This window comes from Arachis ipaensis, chromosome B6 (assembly GCF_059453495.1).
Source record: "Arachis ipaensis isolate K30076 ecotype BB chromosome B6, ASM5945349v1, whole genome shotgun sequence".
Taxonomy (NCBI): Eukaryota; Viridiplantae; Streptophyta; class Magnoliopsida; order Fabales; family Fabaceae; genus Arachis; species Arachis ipaensis.
The window spans coordinates 126864787-126886710 of record NC_142441.1 but is presented as its reverse complement, the minus strand read 5'-3'; the positions used below and the strand labels follow the sequence as shown (position 1 = coordinate 126886710).

General features: G+C 32.2%; 1 protein-coding gene across 2 annotated transcripts; it reads right to left on the bottom strand.

Annotated features, from left to right (window-relative positions):
* Positions 1-3860: 3860 nt before the first annotated feature.
* Positions 3861-7811, bottom strand: LOC107604956 (YTH domain-containing protein ECT2). 2 transcript variants are annotated; one of them, XM_016306676.3, is made up of 9 exons: positions 7642-7811; positions 7083-7159; positions 6902-7010; positions 6703-6770; positions 5692-6291; positions 4963-5535; positions 4654-4866; positions 4429-4569; positions 3861-4264 (listed from the first exon to the last, which is right to left on the bottom strand). In XM_016306676.3, exons 1-9 carry the CDS (start codon positions 7667-7669, stop codon positions 4112-4114), a joined length of 1962 nt encoding a protein of 653 aa, XP_016162162.1. In that variant the 5' UTR covers positions 7670-7811; the 3' UTR covers positions 3861-4111. The 2 variants fall into 2 exon arrangements, with proteins under 2 accessions (XP_016162162.1, XP_016162163.1); XM_016306677.3 differs by having other exon boundaries at positions 6897-7010; positions 7642-7768.
* Positions 7812-21924: the final 14113 nt, after the last annotated feature.

The window sequence follows — 21924 nt, the reverse complement described above, 5'->3', positions numbered from 1 at the left end:
TGTCCATGCTAACATATCAATCAGTACTACATGTCAGAACAAGATTTGACCATGTGAAATAAAAGTACGAAGTTAGGAATGGCAAGTGGAGAAATCCGTTTCGCCCCGCCAGAAGCCTGTCCTTTGGCAAGCTGGCCCGCCCCGCCCCGCCTAGTGAGGCGATCCTAGAATTCCACCCCATCCTACGTAATTGCGGGCTGGCGGGTTAAACCCCACCAAAACTCCTCTTTTTTTTTAACTATTAACTACTAAATAATATATATAATTTCACAACCATATTAATAAATTTATAATTTAAAAGACATAAAAAATTATATTTTTTATATTCACAAATATTAAAGTCTTTGTAATTATAAATATCTAATAAATATAATTATAAACTAAATTTTTATCCAAAACATAATTATAAATATTATCTCCAAAATAACATAAACATAATCTAAAACAATCAATTTTCATCTTCATAATCTTGTAAGTTGAGTTGGAGAAAATTAAATTTTTGCCAAAAAAATTACAAAAATACTTTCTTACCAAAAAAACCAATCGGTGGAAAAGTCTACCCCACCCCATCCCCCCCAAAACTTGCAATTTAAACGGTGCAGATTAGGTAGAAATTTGCTTTTGAACGGTCCTAATTTTTTAACCGGATACACTTTTTTTGGTAGATTACACGTACTAACCTGACGAATTTAGGCCCGTATACGAAGTGTCTATTAGAAGTGTCTATTAATAACACTAACATGGTAACGTGGCTTGTAATGCAATGTGTCATAACATAATTTTTTACATGCTCGTATGTTACGTGTTATAATATAATTTATCCACATGTTACTTCTATGTTATGATTATTTTTCAATTCAAATGATATATATGGTTTATGTACAAAGGTGTGTGAGATTTTAATTTGATGATGAATTTAAAAGAATGAAAAATGGAGAAAAAGTTAAAGGATATTAATACTTACAAAAAGGATAGATAAATATAATCAATCTCTTAATTTTCAAACAAATCATTGTGTAATAATTTTCATATAAGTGATCCTTTTATTAATTAATTAGTGTTAATTTCTCTTAAGAAGTTAAATAAGATTTAAACAAGTTTTAATTTTATATAAAATATGCACAATTTAGATCAAAACAAAAATAATCTATATTTTAGCCAATTGATTTAAATTGATTCTAATGATTCTAATTGATTCTCTAACACATATATTTATTTTATTGAAATAACATAACTATATATCATTAAATTTATCAATATTAAATTATTATAAAATTGTATGATTAAAATTAAAAATTTACAAATATTTATAAGAACTTTTTTATTTATGCAATATGTGAAATAATATTAAGACTTTGTCCTTCTTGCTGTTGTGTTTTAATATTTCTAAACAAATAACCAGTGAGTATCACGAGTTCCCCAAAATTTTTTATCTATTAATTTTGTGTTGTATACTTCCAAAATTGTCCTTTTCTGTACTAATTTTTTCATTTTTTTATTTATTAATATTATTGAAGAATACAATTAAAATTTATTTTTAAATTAAAAATAAAATTTATTTAAATTAAACATTAAAAAAATTCGATACATTAAAGACAAAAAGGTATTATTTATGCTTTATTATATATGTATCATACTCATTTTTTTTTTTCAAAATTTTATCTACTAGTAATTTTAGAAGTATTCTATGATGAGTAAAAATTTTGAATTCGTAATACAATTCATTCCGTTAAAATTTACTTTCATTTTATTTAATTTGGTAATTTTTCTAAGAATAATGTATCATTTTTGTTCCCAATGTTTTCGTCTTATTTAAGTCTATAACATTTTAAAATCGTCTTAATTTTGTCCCGTTATCAATTCTGTTAACAGATTGTTAGTAATTTTATAAAATTAGTAATTTACGTACCTCCAGCCAGAGACGGACTCAAGGAAGGGCAAGTAGTGGCCTTTGCCCCCAACAAATTTTAAACTCATATACTATTATAATAGATACATTATATAATAAAACTTAATAGTATAATAATAGTAAAAAGAGTTGATTCTTTATGTATTAGGGTTTAGATTTTTCTACATATATTTATATTATTTGTATTTTTTATTTGATTTAAAATTTTTTTTACATTTCTTTTTTTAAATTAATTTTAACATCTATAATCATATAAAAAATACTTTAATATTATTTATAATAATATTATTATTTTTCTAATTTTATTTAGTTATTTTTTATTATTTTTCTATTAATTTTTATCCATATTATTATATAAAAATACTTTAATATATCTAAAATTCACATAACAAAATTATTAGTTTAATTAATTTATATTATTTTATGTCATATTTTTTAATGATATAAAATATAAAAATATAACCCATGTCACATAAATACTTAATAAAGTAAATTAATTAATAAAATAATTAAAAATATATCATTTTATATTTTATTAGATGTAAAACCATAAAAAAATTATAAAAAAATTATAAAAATTGAGATAATTCTTTTTATTTGACAAATATTTATTAATTTTTAATTAAAAAACTAATTATAATTATATCTATTATTAAATATATGACATTATATTTAATTATACAAAATTTTAATTTTCGATCCATCCACTCTTAAATTCCTAGATTTGTCCCTATCTTCAGCCATTGCCAATAATCTTTTTTCAATTTGAAACTTCAAATTCTTGAACCACCAACTCAGATGGAGTCGGAGTATTTATTGTGATGATTAGAATTGGAGACTCATATTTTATAAATTTTATGAACAGTCGTGTTCTTTCTATCAAAGAACAAACCAGCTGTCAATACAATTAGTTAATAAAATTTCTTAATAATTATAATATCACCCTGACTAATTTCTATATTAACAAATTGGACTACAAATAGAATAAAAATTTTAACACAAACTCCTAACAACAGGACAACATTGATACAATTTTAAAACGCTAGGTACTTAAATAGAAAGATTTAAACATTAAGGACATTTTTAAGACTTACCTCAAATATTAAAGACAAAAATAATACTTTACTTATTAAAATATTACTTGGCTGGCTAACATTTTGGAGAAACACATAGCCAAATTATATCCTAATAATAAAAAAGATTTAATTATTCTGTTAATTTTTATATTTTTATTAAATTTTTATATATATATTTTTTAATTAATTCTCTACAATATTTTTAATTTTATAATTAAATTTTTGTCAATATAAAAAATATTAGAATTAATTAAATTTTTCTTCTCAAAATAAAGATATTTATAATTAAAAATTTAATTAAATCTTTAATTTTATAATTTTTAACAAAAATATTCCATTAATTTTAATATTTTTAACACAATAAAAACTTTTATAAACTTAAAAATAATATAAAAACTCATTTAAAATAAAAAATATAAAAATCTAATTATAAATTTAATAAAATTATAAAAACTAATATAATAATTAAACTTAATAAAAAAATACAACTACAAATTTAATAAAATTATAAAAACTAATATAATAATTAAACTTAATAAAAAAATACAACGCTCCTGATTGTTTAAATAATATATTATAGCCCAAGATTTGTCAGTTTCATCAAATAAAAGTTCAGAAAAGCCTTGTAACCGAATGCCGGTATTTTTTATTTTCCTTGTTAAAATGCGTTGGAGATCCAAATGCATCACCTAGGCTTTTTCTCCGATCCAATTATACTTGTAGAGTCATTTTATTTTTTTCTCATTTTGACGATCACACATTTTGTAATATTATCCTCGTATCACCAAAAAAAAATATATATATTATCCTCGATCTCGCATTTAGTGAACTTTGTACATAGCTGGTTTCAGTTGGGGTGTTTTTGATTTGGCTTATTTTAATAATAACTTACAATTTATTAAAATAGCTAAAATAGTATTCTCCAAGGTCAACTAGGGATGGGATAATTTAAACCTCTTGTAAAACACCACTCTTATCATAATTTAACCGAAATAAAAAGAAGAAAAAAACACACACACATACACTCACTCACTCACTCTCAAGATGACTAAAGGAACTAGATTAAAAAAAATAAAAAATAAAATCAAGACTCTAAAAAGCCAAAAATTAAATTTCTTTCTGTAGTTTAACAGCTCTTCGAGGAGTTTTCAAGTACTGTGATGGCTCCATTCCCTTTTCCTTCGGCTGCATCAGCAGCGGCTGATCCATTCAGCAATGAGCCCTCAAGAGATTTGGGTAATACAACTGTCCCAATTGTTATTTCACTAGGGTTGCTAACCTGTTATTTTGATCAGATGATTAACAAAAGCTTAATAATCAGAAAGGAAAAAATGGCCACTTCGAAGAGGCGAAAGATACAGGGAATATCATTGAAAATTTATACAGAACATGCCAAATGTGGAAAAGTTATCAAAACATCAGCAACTAAAGCAATGCAATTACCTGTTTTGCATGTTCCTTGGATTTCCTTTCCTGAGTGGCCTTTTCCCGTGTCTCGTAAAACCCAAAATCGTCCAAGATGCATGCTTTGCTTGAATGCTCCTTGAAAATTTTGACAATCTGAATGCCCTTGTCAAACTGAACCTGCAAAATGACACATATAAAGGATGAAATTTTAATTGATAAGGAGCTGGGATATGTTGCGGCAAAACAAGGCAGTGCATATACCTCTTGAGTGTCCCTGCTATTTGTAACAGGTCTATGTTCATTGTTCTCCAGTGTTATGTGCCTCAAAATGCTATTTGGGATGTCCTTTATTATATGCCACTTAACGGCAAAGCAACCGGTCCACCTGTCCTGCTGCCAGTATTCTACAGTTTTGCCGAAGTCCACAGGGCCAACCATCTCTGCTAAACCAACAAATTGCCCACTAGTGTTGACCTGTAGCCAAATAAAATGAATGCCAGAGAACACTCACGTTAGTTTAACAAAGAAAATCCAAGAATTTAGCAACAAAATGCTGCATATCACACTCACCGAAAATAACAGAAATATGGGACAAGACTTCTCCTTGGCTTCCTGATATGCTGCATCCAGCTTTTTATTTCCATTAGGGGTGCTAGCCCAAACGCTATATTTTATACTTTTGTGAACATCATCTTCGCTATAGGATTTAATAACAAAGAATTTTGCATCAGTGTAATTCTCAGGAAAATGTTCCCCATTGTATTGCTCCTTCTTGGGAGCCAGTGTCGCTTCCTTGTTATCTGAATCACTCTTCACTGGAAGGTCCTGTCCCTTCAGTAATAAGGTGACAGGTCCAAGACTTTTAGTGCCCTTATTATCAGAATTCCTGATAGATCTGGGTCCTTTATTCATCTCGCCAAATCCATCAACGTTCTTTCTTAAATGGTCAACACCATAACCATCACCTGTGCCTCTCAGCTTATTCTCAAATCCAGCTCTGGATCCATATGCAGTGGATCCATAACGAGAATCAGCTCTAAATGTGTTTCCGTATCGACTGTACACGCTGTTGCTCGGATACATCCTGTTCATGAAACCAGAAACCAGTTCCAGTCCAGATGGGCTTCTGGAACTGTGAAAGTTCTGCAACCAAAATGCATGATTCCAGTTAAATTTTGATACATTTGTGCATATAGAAGCCACACTGCTACAAGATTCCACCCAAATAGGAGGAGAGAAATGAACATTTGAGTGCATAACACAACACAAAAAGGAACATGTAGAAAAGTTGAAACATACCGTGAATTGCGGAAGTGGCTGAGGTAGCCTTTGATTCCTTTGTGCATTGAAATCTTTGAGAGGACCAACAGATGAAGATATTCCAGCCTTTGCTCCATGTTTGGACTGCCTATCAGAAATTAATGGAACATCTGAAGGAAAGGCCGACTGTTGGCCATGGGTGCTAATTCTTGGACCCTGATGCCCAGACAAAGGGACACATGCCGGCATGTTAGCCACCTGATAAAAATCATTTGAATTCAAAGAACCATGCTGGGAACCTGTTAGAAATGCATTCAACCCTTTTTTGTTTGAGCGGTCGCCATTGGCCATGGTAACAGTATTCCCTTTATTAAAGACATTTGATGAAGGAACATGATCGGCATTAACTGCAGTTGATATTTCCTCCCCTTGTGGAACACCGATTTTGTTGGGAGCATGCAGCATATCAGTAGAGGCTGGAGATTGGTAATAACAAGAAGGGTAGTGATACTGTTGCATCCCATAGAGTTGACCATCATGTTGAATGGGTGGAGAAGTGGCCGGTGGTGGATACGCTCCATAAGGTGTATAACCATAACCCTGATTGTACATATAAGAGCAGCTATCTCCATAAACACCCTGTTATTAGATCCATCAAACAAAACAACTATCATCTTTTATGTTGATGTGTAATAATATAGAAGTAAAAGAACAAACTATAACCTTAAAGGTAAAAGAACAATTAAAACAAATTAGAGATGGCACTAACGACAGAAGTGGCAAAAGAATAGAAGACTATGCTCTAATAATTTTATGATCAAGATAAATTTCAGCAATTTGAAATAACAATTACTGAAAATCCAAAACAACTATCGTTCATTAGAAACAATGGTTTTTTGGAACCGAATCATATCCACACACCATCAAATTCATCTTAAAAAGTCAAAATATAGCAGAAATTGGTCAGCACCCCATAGAACTTCGGCATCATCCTCAAAATCATTCAAGAAAGACATATCACAACTTGTAACAAGATGAAGAGTTGCTTACTTGAGCCATTCCTCCATCAACATTCATATACCTAGAATACATATTCCAGTCACTTTGCCCATCATAACCTGGAGCGGGGGGAAAGTGTCAATCTCTAAACATTATAATATGACATTCAAATGGCAATGTCTACATTTCTTTTGTATACACTATGAATCATATATCTATCCTCATCATAAGCAACAGTAACTTACCTTACCTCCATAATAGTATGCAGTAGAATGGTACCCATTCGGAACAAAGCATGCATTTGGATTGAATGGCTTATTCATCCCCTTAGCTGCTCCATTGGAGAAAGCAGGTCCATTCTGCATAGAAACAAACACATGTTAGAAGCCAAAAATAAAATGTATGCAACAAAAAAAGGGTCAAATAATAACCTTCTTTGCCGGCTCAGAAACTCCCATGTTCTTGGGCTCCGAATCCAGGGACAAATTTTGCAGTAAATCTGCAGCTTCTATTGGTGCAAAGGTTAAGGAAAAAGTAAAATTAACTTTCACAAAATCTATTTTGCAGCAAACACAAAGAAAAAGAGATAATAATTATAAGTTTATAACCAAACTCAACATTATTACTATCATTATTATATGAAGATACACAACAAAGTTCCTGTGGAGAAATTGAAACTATGCATAAAGCATCAATATTTTAACTCTTATGCAATTAACCACAGAGGTTGCAATTACAAAGTCCCAACACCAGAAAAGAGCATTCAAATTCAAATTTATTACTTAAAAAAAAAGAGAAAGAATAAATAACGATAAACACTATAATTACTGGCAGGGAAAGGGAAAAACAATAAGAACCCTATGAATAAATTAGAAACAGAAGAGCATAACATATAAAATGCATAGCACGGAGAATTGAATAGAAAAGATTGAAACTTTATGCGAGAGATGAAGGAACAGAAAAAAGAGAGGTAGGGAAAACAAAGGATACTGTCAGAAGAAGGAGTAACAGCTGCCATGATCGAATTGAGAGAAGAAGAGAGAAGAGAAGAGAAGAGAATAGGGTCGCCGCCTTAAGTCTTTGTTTTGGGGTTTTAGAGAGACAAGCGCATACACTCGCAAAAGAGAGAGATTGCGTGTTTTATATACAGCTGGAGATTTAAGAGAGAATACTGGTAAGTAGTAACTTATAAGTTATAAATTTGTGGGATATCTTGGTTAAATTTTAATTATTTAAATCAGTTTTAGAATTTTTATTTTGTCAATAAATTTTAATTATTCAAATCTGCTTTCAAATTTTTAATTATTTAAATATTGTTATTTTTTATTATAATTTATTTAATTTTTACCAAATTTTGACATAAAAAATAATTTATCTAACAAAACAGAATATTAAAAACTGATTTGGTAATTAAAATTTATCGAGAATTAAAATGTTCAACTAAAAACTTTTGAATACTGATTTGGAGTACTATTCATATAATTTTCACCGAGCAAAAGAATTGTTGACGAAAATTTAATCAAAATAACAAAATTGTTGTTTTTAAAAGCATAACAAAAATAATCGAAAATTAGATATATATTTTCAAAAAGAGTCCTAAAGATAAAATCCTAATTTCGTCTTTTACAAATATAATTAAAAAATGAGATATTTTCATATCTAAAATTTAGTAATTTTGTATTTGGTTAATTTTTTTTGCCAATTTTTATGAATAACAAAATTTTTTTATAAAAATTAAAAAATAAATTAAAAATCAAATTTTGCACTGAATATTTATATGCACATTCTAAATAGTTATTTATATACTAGCAAAATATTTGAATTAAATAGAGAAATATCAAATACAAAATTTTTTTACTACTTATAAAAAATAATTTCTTTAATTTTCTTTCACACGTTTTTAAATTCTTGGAACATTTTTGTTGTTTTGATCTTTGAAAAGTAGTTTTGTCTTCCCTAAAATCTTTTACAGCAGTTTTGATAGTTTACCTTTTTAATTTTAAACAACAAAAAACTTATTAATCTATTTATTGAAAAAATATTATCCATATAATCTAATCTTAATCTTAATCTACGGGTCTACTATCGTTATTATGTATTAATATTAGGCAGTTGTTCTAGATCTCTCCTTAAAATAGAGGGAAAATTATCCTTGTTATTTGTACAATTACTCCTGTACGGTGTAGATTATTTTAAAATCTATAAAATCAATCTTATACAAATTATTGTGAAGCAACTTGTATTACTAATTAGTAATTTTTTATCTCTGCAGATTTCTTTTGAATCTTAAGTCGTAATATTGAAGTAGTAAAATAATTCGTGTAAAAAAAACATAAAAAAATCCATATCAAGAACATAAATAGCACAATTTAATTTTAAAATTAAAAAAATTACATATTACAAGCAAGAGATATACATCTTTTCAGATTAAAAAAATATTACTATTATAACAAATTTTGTATTCAATTTTAAAAACTAAATCCTAATAAAAAATTCTATTCATACCCATAAAAAAAAATCTATTCAAATTGGTGGATAATAAACAAAAGAAATTATGAACAAGAGAAAAAAAATATTTTGTATTACATATTGTTGTTAAATGAACTAGTTTTAGAAGGACTACTTGCAACGAATTCAAAGTCAATAGCAAAAACATCTTTTGTATCTAAGATTTTATCCAAGAACCTTTTTTCTGATAATTCACACAAGTAAATAATTTGAAGATCAAAATTGATCATCATGACTCAAACAAGGTGAGTTTCACTGTCTTGATCGGAAGATGCTCGTCGTGTCTAAGTGAAAATGAGAGATCGTGAGAGCGAGGGGGTGAGAAAATACAAGGTGGGATAGAGTTAAGTAATCATATCACATAAGAGATTCACAGGCTTAGAATCGAGAAGATTAGCGACGATTGGAGAATGACTCTTCTACAATTTTTTTGGATAACTTACCCAATGATGCGTCAAAACAAAATTATTTCATCTATTTAAGTGGACAGGTTGGATAAACGACATATACCTATCATGTAAGGAGAGATATGAAAAAATACATTTTTTTGGTTTTATAAGATATACAACTAAAGGAGGGGTTTTGAAAGCAACAAAAGAGATGAACTGAATGCGATTGCGAGGTAAAGAGAACTTTGTGGGAAGAGCTAAGTACAGAAGACACATTGACGTCAAGGCGAAGAAGGATAATGAGGATGAAGGTAGCAACAGTCCATTGGAGAATGGTACATCGACCGTAAAAAAAGTCGTGTAGCTGAGGTGAATATTTGGCAGAAGACAGGACCGGTGACTAAAGAGGGAGTTGTCTTTGAACAAGGGTACAACAAAGCTGTTGAAATAAGGGATGAACCTTTGAAGCTGGGTTGGGATATGGCGGCGGAGATGTTGACACAGGTGCCATGAGGGAAAGATCATGATAAGGGTAGAAAGGTCATTGCCATCGAGGAGTTGGATGAATGGCAGCAGGAGAATTCAAATCAGCAAACGGCAAATCCCATTATTAGGAAGGCAGTTATAGTGTGTGCGGATTCTTTGGAATCCCCTTCAAGTAATGATGAAGCCACATCTGAAAAAACATTATCCTGGAATTATGGGGGAGAAAGGTTTGGTGAAGCTACTTTAGTGAATGTGAACTCTAATATGGGTTGTTTACATTATAAGAGGCCCAATATAAGTGCTCAGCATGACAATGAGAAGAGGTATGGTATGGGCCAATACCAAACAGGCCCATCTGATGGAATGGGGCCTGGAGCCCTAGTGGGTCGGGTACTCACAGCCAGAAGCAATCCAACGGCGCTTTACATGGATAGGAGAGGCCAGCAGCTTCTTGTTGGGGATGGCCATGGCTTCGGTTGCACCGCCGGGAATTTGGAGGTGGAGTGCAATGGTGCGTACATTATTCTGCGTATTTCTAAGTCTGCTTTGGCGGAGGTCGCGGGTGCCGGCAAAAGGGACTGCGATCTTGGAAGAGAGGAAGGTGGAAGGCTCTGCCATTCGCGTAGAGGTTGTGGAGTCCGTGAGGCCCAACAACGATGAGGAGAATGGTGGGGAAATGGGAGTGCAGGAAGCAAGACGGCCGGCTGTTGGTGGTGGCAGCTGTGATGACCATCAGGCAGAGGAAGATGACGTCGATAGTAGTAAAGCGCGAAGAGCTTGTCGAGCCACTACTGAGCTGAACGGCGTCGGGAAGGAGTCGTTCTATGGTGCAAGGAAAAAAGTGAGTCTGGTGGCGGAGAACCGCTTAGCCAACAAAGTAAATGGTGTTGGGATGATGGCATATTCTTATGAGAAAATGACAAAGAAGACATCTGAGGCTGGTGCAGAGGGTGACACTATAAGCACAGGGAAGGCAGGGAAAATAGTAGCTAAGAATGAGCTGGGGGTTGAATGGATCCTATGCTAGAGCAAGTAGGATTAATGTGAGTGACAAGAGGAACACTGGAGCAGGATTGATGAGGGATGATGAAGCGGAGGTATCAGATTCAGGGGGTGAAAATATTTTGCTGGAGGAAATTTGTGTCCAAGAGGAAGGGGCTGTAAGGAATTTGGAGGAGTCGGGATGTTCGGATAATGACATTGACAGTGAGTCGTACCACATAAAACAAGGTGGTAATTGGGTTGTAGACTTGGAGGAAAACAGAATAGCTTGGGATTTAGCAGTAGAATCAGGAGTTGTTCCTTGTGATAAAGAAGAAGATATTATGACGGCTCTTCAAGCTAAGAATGAAGCGATTGCACAGAAAAGGAAGCAAGCAAAACAAAAGGAGAAAGCAAGAAGGGGTCGTCCCAAAAATCGGAATAAGGTGTGTAATACAATGTTTAAATGATTTTTAATTTTTGGTATGTGAGGGACTTAGGGGGTGGTGGAAAATTAAGTATGGTGAAAAAGAGAAAATATAGTTTGAACAGGTTAGGATTAATAGAGACGAAGAAGAAGGTGGTTACGAAGTTTGATATAGTGCAATTTTTGGGAAATGATGCAGTGGGTTGGGACTTTGTGAGTTCGTACGGTACTTTTGAAGATTTATTGTTGTTGTGGGACGTACTGATGTTTAACTTGAGTAACTACTATAAAGAGGAGAGATGGTTGTATGCGAAAGGGGTGTTGATGAACAATAATTTTAATTGTGCATTTTATTTGGTGTACAGTGTGCCTGTCAGAAAGGACAAGCTGACTGTGTGGGAGAGTTGAATTTTATCTATGGTTTATGTCAAGTTCTTTTTGCTACATGGATGACTTTAATGAGGTTGTGCAAATGGAAGACAGGTAAAGAGTTAATACGTTAATAGCATTAGCAGAAGATTTTAAATCTTGGATACAAGATATGGAGTTGGTGGATCTAGAGTTGATTATTTGGAAGTTTAATGGGTTCCGGTGCAGTCGCATTGATTGTAGTTTGGTTAGTGTGGAATGGGTTGTAGAGTTTCTTGAGACGAGGCTGAAAGGTGGACAAAGAAGTTTATCTAATCAGATTGGAGGGGCTAGGAGATTTTTCAAAAACAGGTGTTGCAGTAGTTATCAACAAATCGATTAGTAGTTACAAAGAGTGGACTGAGTTTGATTTTTTTTAGTTGTTATCGGCATTGTGGGAGTTAATTATGGAGGGATTTCTTTTTGGTTGATTAGTTTCTATATGTTTTTTAGTTACTCCACCTTATTGTGTTGAGCTTTTTGCTTCAAAAAAAATTTGAAGATCAAAATTACACCGATATTCTAAAAGTAAATTAACTTACAATTTTACATATATGTCCTAAAGTAAATTTATGTAAAATTCGATTTACACTTTTTTAATATAAATCGAATCAACAAATCTAGTTAATTCAATTTACTACTTCTATAATATACATATAAATCAAATTTAGTTTATTTGATTTAGTACTGCTACAGATTATTGACATTTATTACTTTTAAATTAATTATATTATTAACTTTAAAACATAAATATTAATAAGAAAATACTTTTCATTTGAAATCAAATAAAAAATCAAAAAAATCAAAACAAATAAGAATAGAAATACAACTTTTGTATTTTAGTTCAAATTTTGAAAAATCTACATTTTTATAAAATTATGAATGTAAAACGAAATATTAAACGATTTCTAAAAATTTATTAAAAATCATCATTTGACTCATTAACATCTAAAAAATCATTACTCGGACTTTTGATATTGAAAAAATTAATATAAAATATAGCCCTCTAAGGTGGCATAGAAGTTAAAACTTGAATCTTTTTTAGAATCAGAAATAACAGATAGTTATACAATATATAATTACCAACTATATTTATACAATATGTAATTTAAGAAATAATTAAAATACTATATCAATTAAATTATCATTTAATTTGTAAAATTAAGTATATAATTTATTGCATAAAACCATCAAAGCATAAGTTTTATACTAAATTTCACAAATTAAATGATAATTTAATTGATATATTATTTTAATAATTTTTTATATTACATATTGTATAAATATAGTTGGTCATTATATATTGTATAACTATTTGTTACTTCTGATTCTGAAAAAATTCAAGTTTTAACTCGTATGCTACCTTGGAGGGCTATACTTTATATTAATTTTTTCAACATCAAAATTTTAAAAAATGATTTTTTTAGATGTTAATTAGCCAAATGATAATTTTTAATAAATTTTTAGAAATCGTTTAATGCTCTATTTTACTTAATTTTTAATGAAATTCTCAAAGTGGATGAAAGTAAAGGGGTCAATTCTCTAGTCATAAAGCGTTTTTATTCTCGTCTACTCTTGATGATTGTGGATTGTTTGATCTTTGGATGATAGGGCAGAATTTTACTTGGTATCGTAGAGTTCAGAACAATAAAGAGATTGCCAAAAAACTTGATAGGGTCCTAAACAATAGTGCTTGGCTTGCTAATTTCTCTAAAATCTTATGCTAAAATTTTGTGCAGACTTCAATCAGATCACTACTCTATTTTAGTGAGATGTCATGGTGCCCCCAACCAAAGAGTGCAAGCCATTCCATTTTCAAGTTGCATGGAGTACTTATCCTACTTACAAATAAGTTGTTCAAAAGACGTGGATTGGTGAGAATAAGAGTGTCCATGCCAATTTGTATGTTGCTCAGCAAGGATCCTTGAAATTCAAATCCAAGATTTTTGGTAATATTTTTGCTAAGAAAAGGAATTTGAAGAACCGTATTAGTTTCATTCAAAAAAGTTAGAGATCATTGATGTTCTGTCTCTTCACATTAAGGAAAAGGAGCTTAATGAGGATTATAATCGCATTTTGTTTCAGGTGGAGCTCTTTTGATTTCAGAAGTCTAGGGAGCAATGGATGCGGTTCGTAGAAAGTTTAATAAAATTAATGGGTTGTTTGTTACTGATGGATCTTGGTCGACGGATCCAGAGATTTTGCAAAAGGAGGCTACCTCTTTTTTTAAAAATCTCTTCTTCTCTACAGAGGAGGTAGATGTGAAATGTCTAGATGATGGTTTTCAAGCTTATTTTTACAAAGAATATTGGGAGATTATGGGTATGAATATTTGGCAGCTTATTAAAAGTGCTTTCTTAGGTAACTTCAGTGACTCTAAAATCATAGAGACTCTTATTGTGCTTATTCCGAAGGTGGATGTGCCTACCTATATGAAGGAGTTTCGACCTATTAGCTTTTGCAATATGGTGTATAAGGTTATTACAAAGGTCTTTGTTAACCGTCTTCGACCCTTTTTGACGGAAATTATTGGACCTCTTCAAGGTGTGTTCATTCCTGATAGGGGTGCTCCTGACAATATAATCATTGCTCAAGAGATTCTACATTTCATGAAACAGACCAAGTCTCATAAAAGAACACTTGCATTTAAGATTGATTTGGAAAAAGCTTATGACAAAATTGATTGGCGGTTCTTGGAGCATACTCTGCATAAGTTTGGTTTCCCCCAGCTACTGTTAAATTGATTATGGCTTGTGTTACAGCTTCTTCATTAACATTGTTATGGAATGGTAAGAGCTTCGCTCTGAAAAGAGGTCTCCGACAGGGTGACCCCATGTCTCCCTATCTTTTTGTTATTTGTATGGAGCGTCTAACTGGATACATTTCTAATCAAGTTGATAAAGGGATTTGGGATGTGGTGGCTGTGACTAGGGGTGGTCCCAGAATCTCCTACCTCATGTTTTCAGATAATTTTGATGCTCTTCTGCAAAGTGCGAAAGTCGCAGTGGAGGTTGTTATGAGTACGCTTAACATGTTTTGCAAAGCTTCTGGTATGAAAATCAATTTAGACAAGTCTAAGACTCTTTGCTCAAAGTATGTCAACAATAGGAGGAAGGATCTCTTCACGGGTGTCTCTTCTATTCATTTTATTCAAGACTTGGAAAAATATCTTAGGGTGAATCTGCACCATTTGAAAGCTAGCAGGACTACTTTTAATGGCGTCGTGGACAAGATCAAAGGAAGGCTTGCTAATTGGAAGGGTAGAATTCTCAATAGAGCTGGTAGACTTTGCCTCATCAATTCTGTGGCTGCCTCCATCCCAACTTATCGCATGCAGGTAACTCTGTTTCCTTCTTGTGTGTCTGATAAGATTACCTCTATAATGCTGCAATTCTTGTGGAAAGGGAAGGTTGAGAGGAGAGGTTTAAGTTTGACTAGTTGGAAGAAAGTAGTAACCCCTAAGAAATTTGGTGGTATAAGCATTAGAGATCCATCTTGTGCTAATATTGCTTTGCTAGGAAAGCTAATTTGGCAACTCTTTAATTGCCAGGAGAAGCTTTGGGTGCAAATCATTACTAATAAGTACATTAAGAAGAATGAGTTTATCCTTTTGCGTCTTTCAAAAATTCCTCTAATGTTTGGAGGAATATTTGCAAGGCCTTTAACCTCTTGAGAGACGGTTTCTTGTGGAAGATTAGTCCTCTTACCGAATCCTTTTGGTTTGGAAGCTGGAGAATGGAAGGTCCTCTAGCCAAAGAGGTGACATATGTACACATATCTGACTCTGATTTTAATATTAGTGATTTGTGGGTGGATGAACGGTGAAATTTAGAGAGATGTTGCACCCTCATGACTGATTTGGTTAAGCAAAATATTATGTTATATAGTCCGGATGTTCAAGCAGGAGAATAGGCTGGTTGGAGGTGGACGCCAGCCTCTTCCAATATCTATTCCTCAAGAAATGTTTATTTGTGATTGTGTAAACGTAAATTTGGTTGGAAGGAGACTGGTAATTTGCTTTGGTTATGGAAGACTCGAGTCCAAAAAAAGTATAAAATTCTTATTTGTCTTTGTATGCATAATGCTATCCCCATAGTGGCATTTCTTAATCATAGAGGTCTGGGAGGTTTTGGTTTATGCCCTTGGTGCCACACTGATTATGAATCTGTTCTCCACTGTCTAAGTGAATGTCCTAGAACCAAGACAATCTGGCAGAAGCTGAATCTGGAGATAAATAGGCAGAATTTTTGGACATGGTTGCGAAAGGATATGAATTATTCTAATGGTTTTCTATTTTTGGCGACTATTTGATGGATTTGGAGATATCATAATAATGTTGTTTTCAACCTGACTGACCTGTGGAGCATTGATAAGGTTATAGCACTTATTCAGGCTTCTCAATCTGAACTCCACAAGATCTTTTTCATGCATCAAGTTTCTACTTCTTCTTCTTTGTTACTTTCTTGCTCTCCTCCTTCTCTTTTTTCGGTTAAAGTAAATTGTGATGCTAGCATATCTGGTGAAACTACTGGTTTTGGGTGTGTTTTATGTGATTCTAAGGGATCTTGGTTGCATGGTTGTGCTGGCTCTTTGCCTCCTGCGTTTATCCTTCGAAGTGAGTTATTTGTAATCTGGAGAGGTTTACTTCTAGTATGAGAAGTTGAGTTTAAAGATATTATCTGTGAGATAGATTGTTTGGAGGTTTTTATCCTTATCAATGAAAGGAATAGCAGGATTCAAATAAAATCAATGAGATCTTGAGCTGAAATTGGAGAGTTAAGATCAATTTTATTCAAAGAGATGTCAACCAATTTGCTGATGCATTGGAAAAATTTGCAGCATCTAATAACATTCATCAGCTGGAGTAGGAGAAGCCTTGAGGGAGTTTTCTTGCGCTGTTACAACGGGACTATGTCCCTAGTTCTTAGGAGTTGACCTTTTTCTGTTTTTTCTTTCTTTCTTTTATTCTCTTGTCACAAAAAAATTGAATACTGAGTTGAAGTATGAACGTTCATGAAAAAAAAGGTAAATAAAAAAAATATTGTTTAAAAAAATAAAATATGCATCTATTAAATGAAGTATTAAATCAAATATACACCAACTATTCTCGTTAACAAAACTCTAGCATGACATTAGCATTCTTGAACAATAAACTATGGAATATATTCAAATTTCTCAATTAATCAAGATATGTTCACCGGTCTTATCAATAAGGAAGAAGTGTTTTCGGAGTTTTCTAATTTTCTCTTGCTCAATATTTTTGTTATTTTCTTTCTTTCTTTTTAAAGAAAATGTAACAAAATGCAATAGGGCTAGAGATAGAATTGTATTATATGAAAGAAATTGGGTTTTCTAAAAATTCAATTATGCAAAAATTAGAAAATTGATTTATTCATTTGAAAATTCAGAATTTCATATAACTCCTAGAAGTAAATCTATTTACTTAGTAGAAAATTGATTTACAAGTATTTAAGAAGTTTATAATAGCTAATTTTGATAAAATATCTCCTCTCTATCTATTTAATGATGTTCTAATGCTTGAAAATTGCTATAAATGTGTATTGAAATCTCATTCGATACACATGTATTCTAAATATTTTTGAGCTTCTATATCAATTTTTACTCAATTCTATGTTGTTTTGATTCACTTTTGAAAAATTTACGTATTTGTGTTCATAGTACTTTAATTTGCACTCAACTACTCTTTCTTGAAAGCTTTTAAATTTGTTTCAACTCACTTGTAAAATGAGAGTTTTGTAATTCTTCTTGTTGAGTATAAGAGCCCAACTTTCAGCAGAATAATTTTTTGAAAATTTTGTGGCAGGAATTTAAAAAGTTTGACAGACACAGTTTATCTCGGTTTAACAAGGCAGACCTGTATAAAAATATAAAAAAATTAATTAAAATATATAGGACAAAATAACACTCATTAATGATGATTTTTAATTATTGAATCAGATTCATCCATAAAAAAATTTTTGAAACTTTTTTATCAGCCCTATTGGTATATTTCTATGCTTTCTCTGTTAGAGTAAAAATCAATAATTAAATAATTATCATTTTTGGTAATTATTCTCTAAGAATTAAGCCTAACCACAAGTTTTACCTTTATTCTTTTTCATGAATAATTAACCACCATATATTAATTCACCATGTGATAAATTAACCTAAAATGATCATGATTAGATCACTAAATATTTAACCATATGATTAAAATCACTCCTCTTCCTCTCTCACTTTTGATGAATGAACTCTCCCTTCTCTCTCAATTAAATCACATGGTAAATAGGATTGTGATTAAAATAAGATCAAAGAAGGTTCTAGGAAGTTACATGATTCACCATGTGTTGTTCATTCTTTTTATACCAACCGTACCCTTCTCTCTTTCTCTCCCCACAATTTTACTAAATTAGAAGTGAGAAAGAAAGAAAAATAAAGAGAAAGAAAGAGAGAGTAAAGGAGCCGAGAGTAAGGGTGGCAAACGGAAAAGCTCGCCCCCCCAAAAGCCCGCTATCTGAAAGGCTGGCCCGCCCCGTCCCACCTAGTGAGGCAGTCCTGAAATCCTCCCTCGCTCCGCCTAATGGTAGTTTAGCAGATTGGCGGGCCAAGCCCGTCAAATATCTCTCTCTCTTTTTTTAAATCATTAAATATTAAATAATATTTATAATTTCACTACCATTTCAATCTCGACTTAAGACTCAGAACCAACTCCAGCAGCAGCAACATTACTCACAGTTTCAAAATTCATCTTTTCCAAAATAATTGCAAATATTAAAACAAGTATTATACAATCTGACTTAGTCAAACCATAATCAAACAAAACAAAACACAACAAACAAAAAAAATCTGCATCAGATTTCAAGTTTATCAAAACAGTAAAATTCAATCAAAGCAAACAAACCCAAACTTATCTAAATCTTTGATCTGATACAAACCTAAACTTATGCTAATGTTTAATTTAGTCATGCACATTATTTTGTAAATATAAGTGAGATAGAAAAGGATAAAAAATTCAAAATATTAACAAGCTAAGCCAACATACCAGATTAACAGCGGTGACAACTAGGACCGAGGAGGAGAGGAGCAGCGGCAATAGCCAGACAACAGACTCAGAGAGGACAAAGGAGCAGCGCTGATGGCCAGGAGCCCAAGACTGACGAGCAGCAGCGATGATAACTAGACGAAGCAGCGGCGGTGGTCAGGACGACCGAGGAGGACCGAGGTGCAGTGGCGAGTCAGCGAGACAGCGACGGTGGTGCCAGACTGCAAGGTGCAAGACTGTGAGCTCAAAGCCTGACGATGAGATGGTGGCGAGATGGCATGACTCATGAGCATGAGCATGAGTGGACAAAAAATGGGCCAACAACAACGGCAACGACGTCAGATAGGGATGCTGGACGTAGCAGGGTTGGTGGTGGCTGGGGTCTGGGGGTTGTGTGTGGACAGTATGGTCACTGGTTGTGTACTGATGTAATTGTGAGTGTGAGAGATAGTGTGAGTGTTTTGTGTTGTATTCAAGTCTGAAAGAGAGAGAGTGGAATTATGATAGAGTTTTCTTTTTGGATCGGGTCGGGTCGACCAGAAATTTGTAAAAAAAAGCACCCCTGACGAAAAAAATGTTGGGCCCAACCCGTCCCGCCGAAACCCACCAAAGCCCACGTTTAAGTGGTGCGGGTTAGGTGGGCTTTTTAGGTATGGCAGTTTCGAATTTTCAACCGGGGCCGCCTTTTTTGGCGAGTTATACGAATCGATCTGGCGGACTTCAGCCCGTTTGCCACTCCTAGCCGAGAGTGTCAGAGTGATAGAACTACTAGTTCCAAGCCATTCTTACATCAAGTTCTTCATTAAAGTTCAAGGATAACACCTCCACTTCTCAAGAATACAAGAATCAAGATCATTCCTCTCATCATCTTCATTTATCACTTGAAATCTTCTAAGGTTAGTAAAGAAAATCTCTTAAAATTTATTCTCTTCGCAAACGGTTTCTTGGAGAGGTTTTCTTAAGAGATTTTGTTGCTTTTTTCGTTGATTATCAAGTCTTACTTAGAAACTTCAAGGAGAATTTTCAAGCTAGCTAAAATTCAAGCTCAAAAGGATGAGAAATCTCTCTCTTTCCCTCTCTTGATGGTTCGATCATAAGGCCATATTTTTTATTAATTGCTGTGTTGTTGTTATTTAAGTGATTTCTTGTGTTAAAAAATCTTAAGGAGTGATTTGAAGAGGAAGTAAGAGTTAGGATTAGATAAAATTCTCATTTTTGCAACCCTTTGGCCGATTGCTCTTGATGATGATTTGGTGGGGATTTGATGATTTTTGGTTGTCTTGAATGATGTATAAATGATGACAGCTTAATGAAAGAATAATATGATGCTTGAATATAAAATTTTGATGAATATATACATGAATGTATGTATGGCCGAAAGTTTAAAGCTCTTGGACTAAGATTATAATTTTATAAAAGTTGTAAATGAGCAAAAGAATCATAAAAGTGAAGTTAAGAAATATTAAAGATGAAAGATCAAAAAATTTGAAGAAAAGAAATAAATAGATTTATTAAAACAAGATTTTACCCTTAGAAAAAAACATATGATGTACTTTTAGGGTTAAATATGTAAATAAGAATAAAAAGTGAGTTAAAAGTATAAATAATAAAAAGTAAATCTCAAAAGTGTGAACATAGAGAGCTAGGGCTAAAAATATAAATATATACAAGATTTGGTCTAAAAATATAATTATATAAAAGATTCAAAAAAATATAATAAAATAAAATTTTGGCATAAAAAAAACTTTAGTAAAATTCAAGAATAAAGGTGTAAAAATAACAAAATAACAAAACAAGAATGACAAATCAGTGATAAAATAGTAAATTAAGCTAAAAAGGGCTAAAATCATAATTTAAGAAAAGTATTTTAAGATAAAATAGTAAATCTAGAGACATAAGGAGAAAATTAGTAATTTTGATAAAAGATAAGACTAAAGATAATTAATTATGAAACTAGGGATAAAATAGTCATTAGAAAAAAAGTAGACAATAATTATGTAAAACAAGGATAAAATGATCATTTTAGTAAAAATCTAACGTTAAAATAATAAAAATAAAAATAAAAATAGAAAATTAAGGGTAAAATGATAATTTACAAAAGCATATAAGGCTAAAATAAGGAAATCAAAGAAAAGAAAATTTAAAAGTCTCAAGAAAAAAGAAAAAAAATATAAAAAGAGATAAGACGGTAATTACCAAAAAGACTAAGGACAAAAAAAAGAGTCCCTTGGAAAACAAAGAGAACTTCATTAACTTTATAGGAACTTTCTACGGTGGGGAAAGTATTTTCTGGTCCTTGATGGATCAGGTAATAAAATAAATTAATAAAAAATATTGGGACCGGTTCACAAATAATAAAAAGTTCACAAATAAACTTACATTAATATGTGGGGTAAATTTGAATGTATGGGTAAATTGGATTGGGGTCGAGAATAGAGAATTTTAATCCAGGCAGAGCTTTAATGGCCCTCCCAAAAATCGTCCACCAAGAAAGTCTCCGGCAACAAACGGCTGTTTCCGGTGAATTCCATCACCAAAGATTTGAAACGATCGAATTCAGAGATTGAAACTTGATGAAGTCCTGCTAGCAGGTTCTACATAAGATCATGAAGAAATGATTGATCTCCATGTTCCCATCAACCCTAATCCTAATCAAGAAAGGATTCATCTGATTCCCATTAATCAGCTCAATCCCCTGATCCCACTCTCAATACTCCTCTTTCTTCATCAAAAACCCTAATATTCGCATAATCAATTATGATCATCAACTCTTCTCCCTTCATGAACTCCATCCTTGTCCTTCAGAACCTTCGCGTATTCAGTCCTGGCTTGAATCCTTTTAATCCCTGTTGCGTCGCTCATCACTCTCGCTAATTTCCCCCTTTATACGTCTATTACTCTTGTCTGTTCCCTGCTGTTTCCTGCGAAAACAAAGAATAGTCGTTTTGGGGATTTGTATTTTAGGGTTTTTTTTTATTGGATCGTCGTTTTTATTTTGGGGGTGTCGTTTTTGGGTGTTGGAGTGAGAAGAG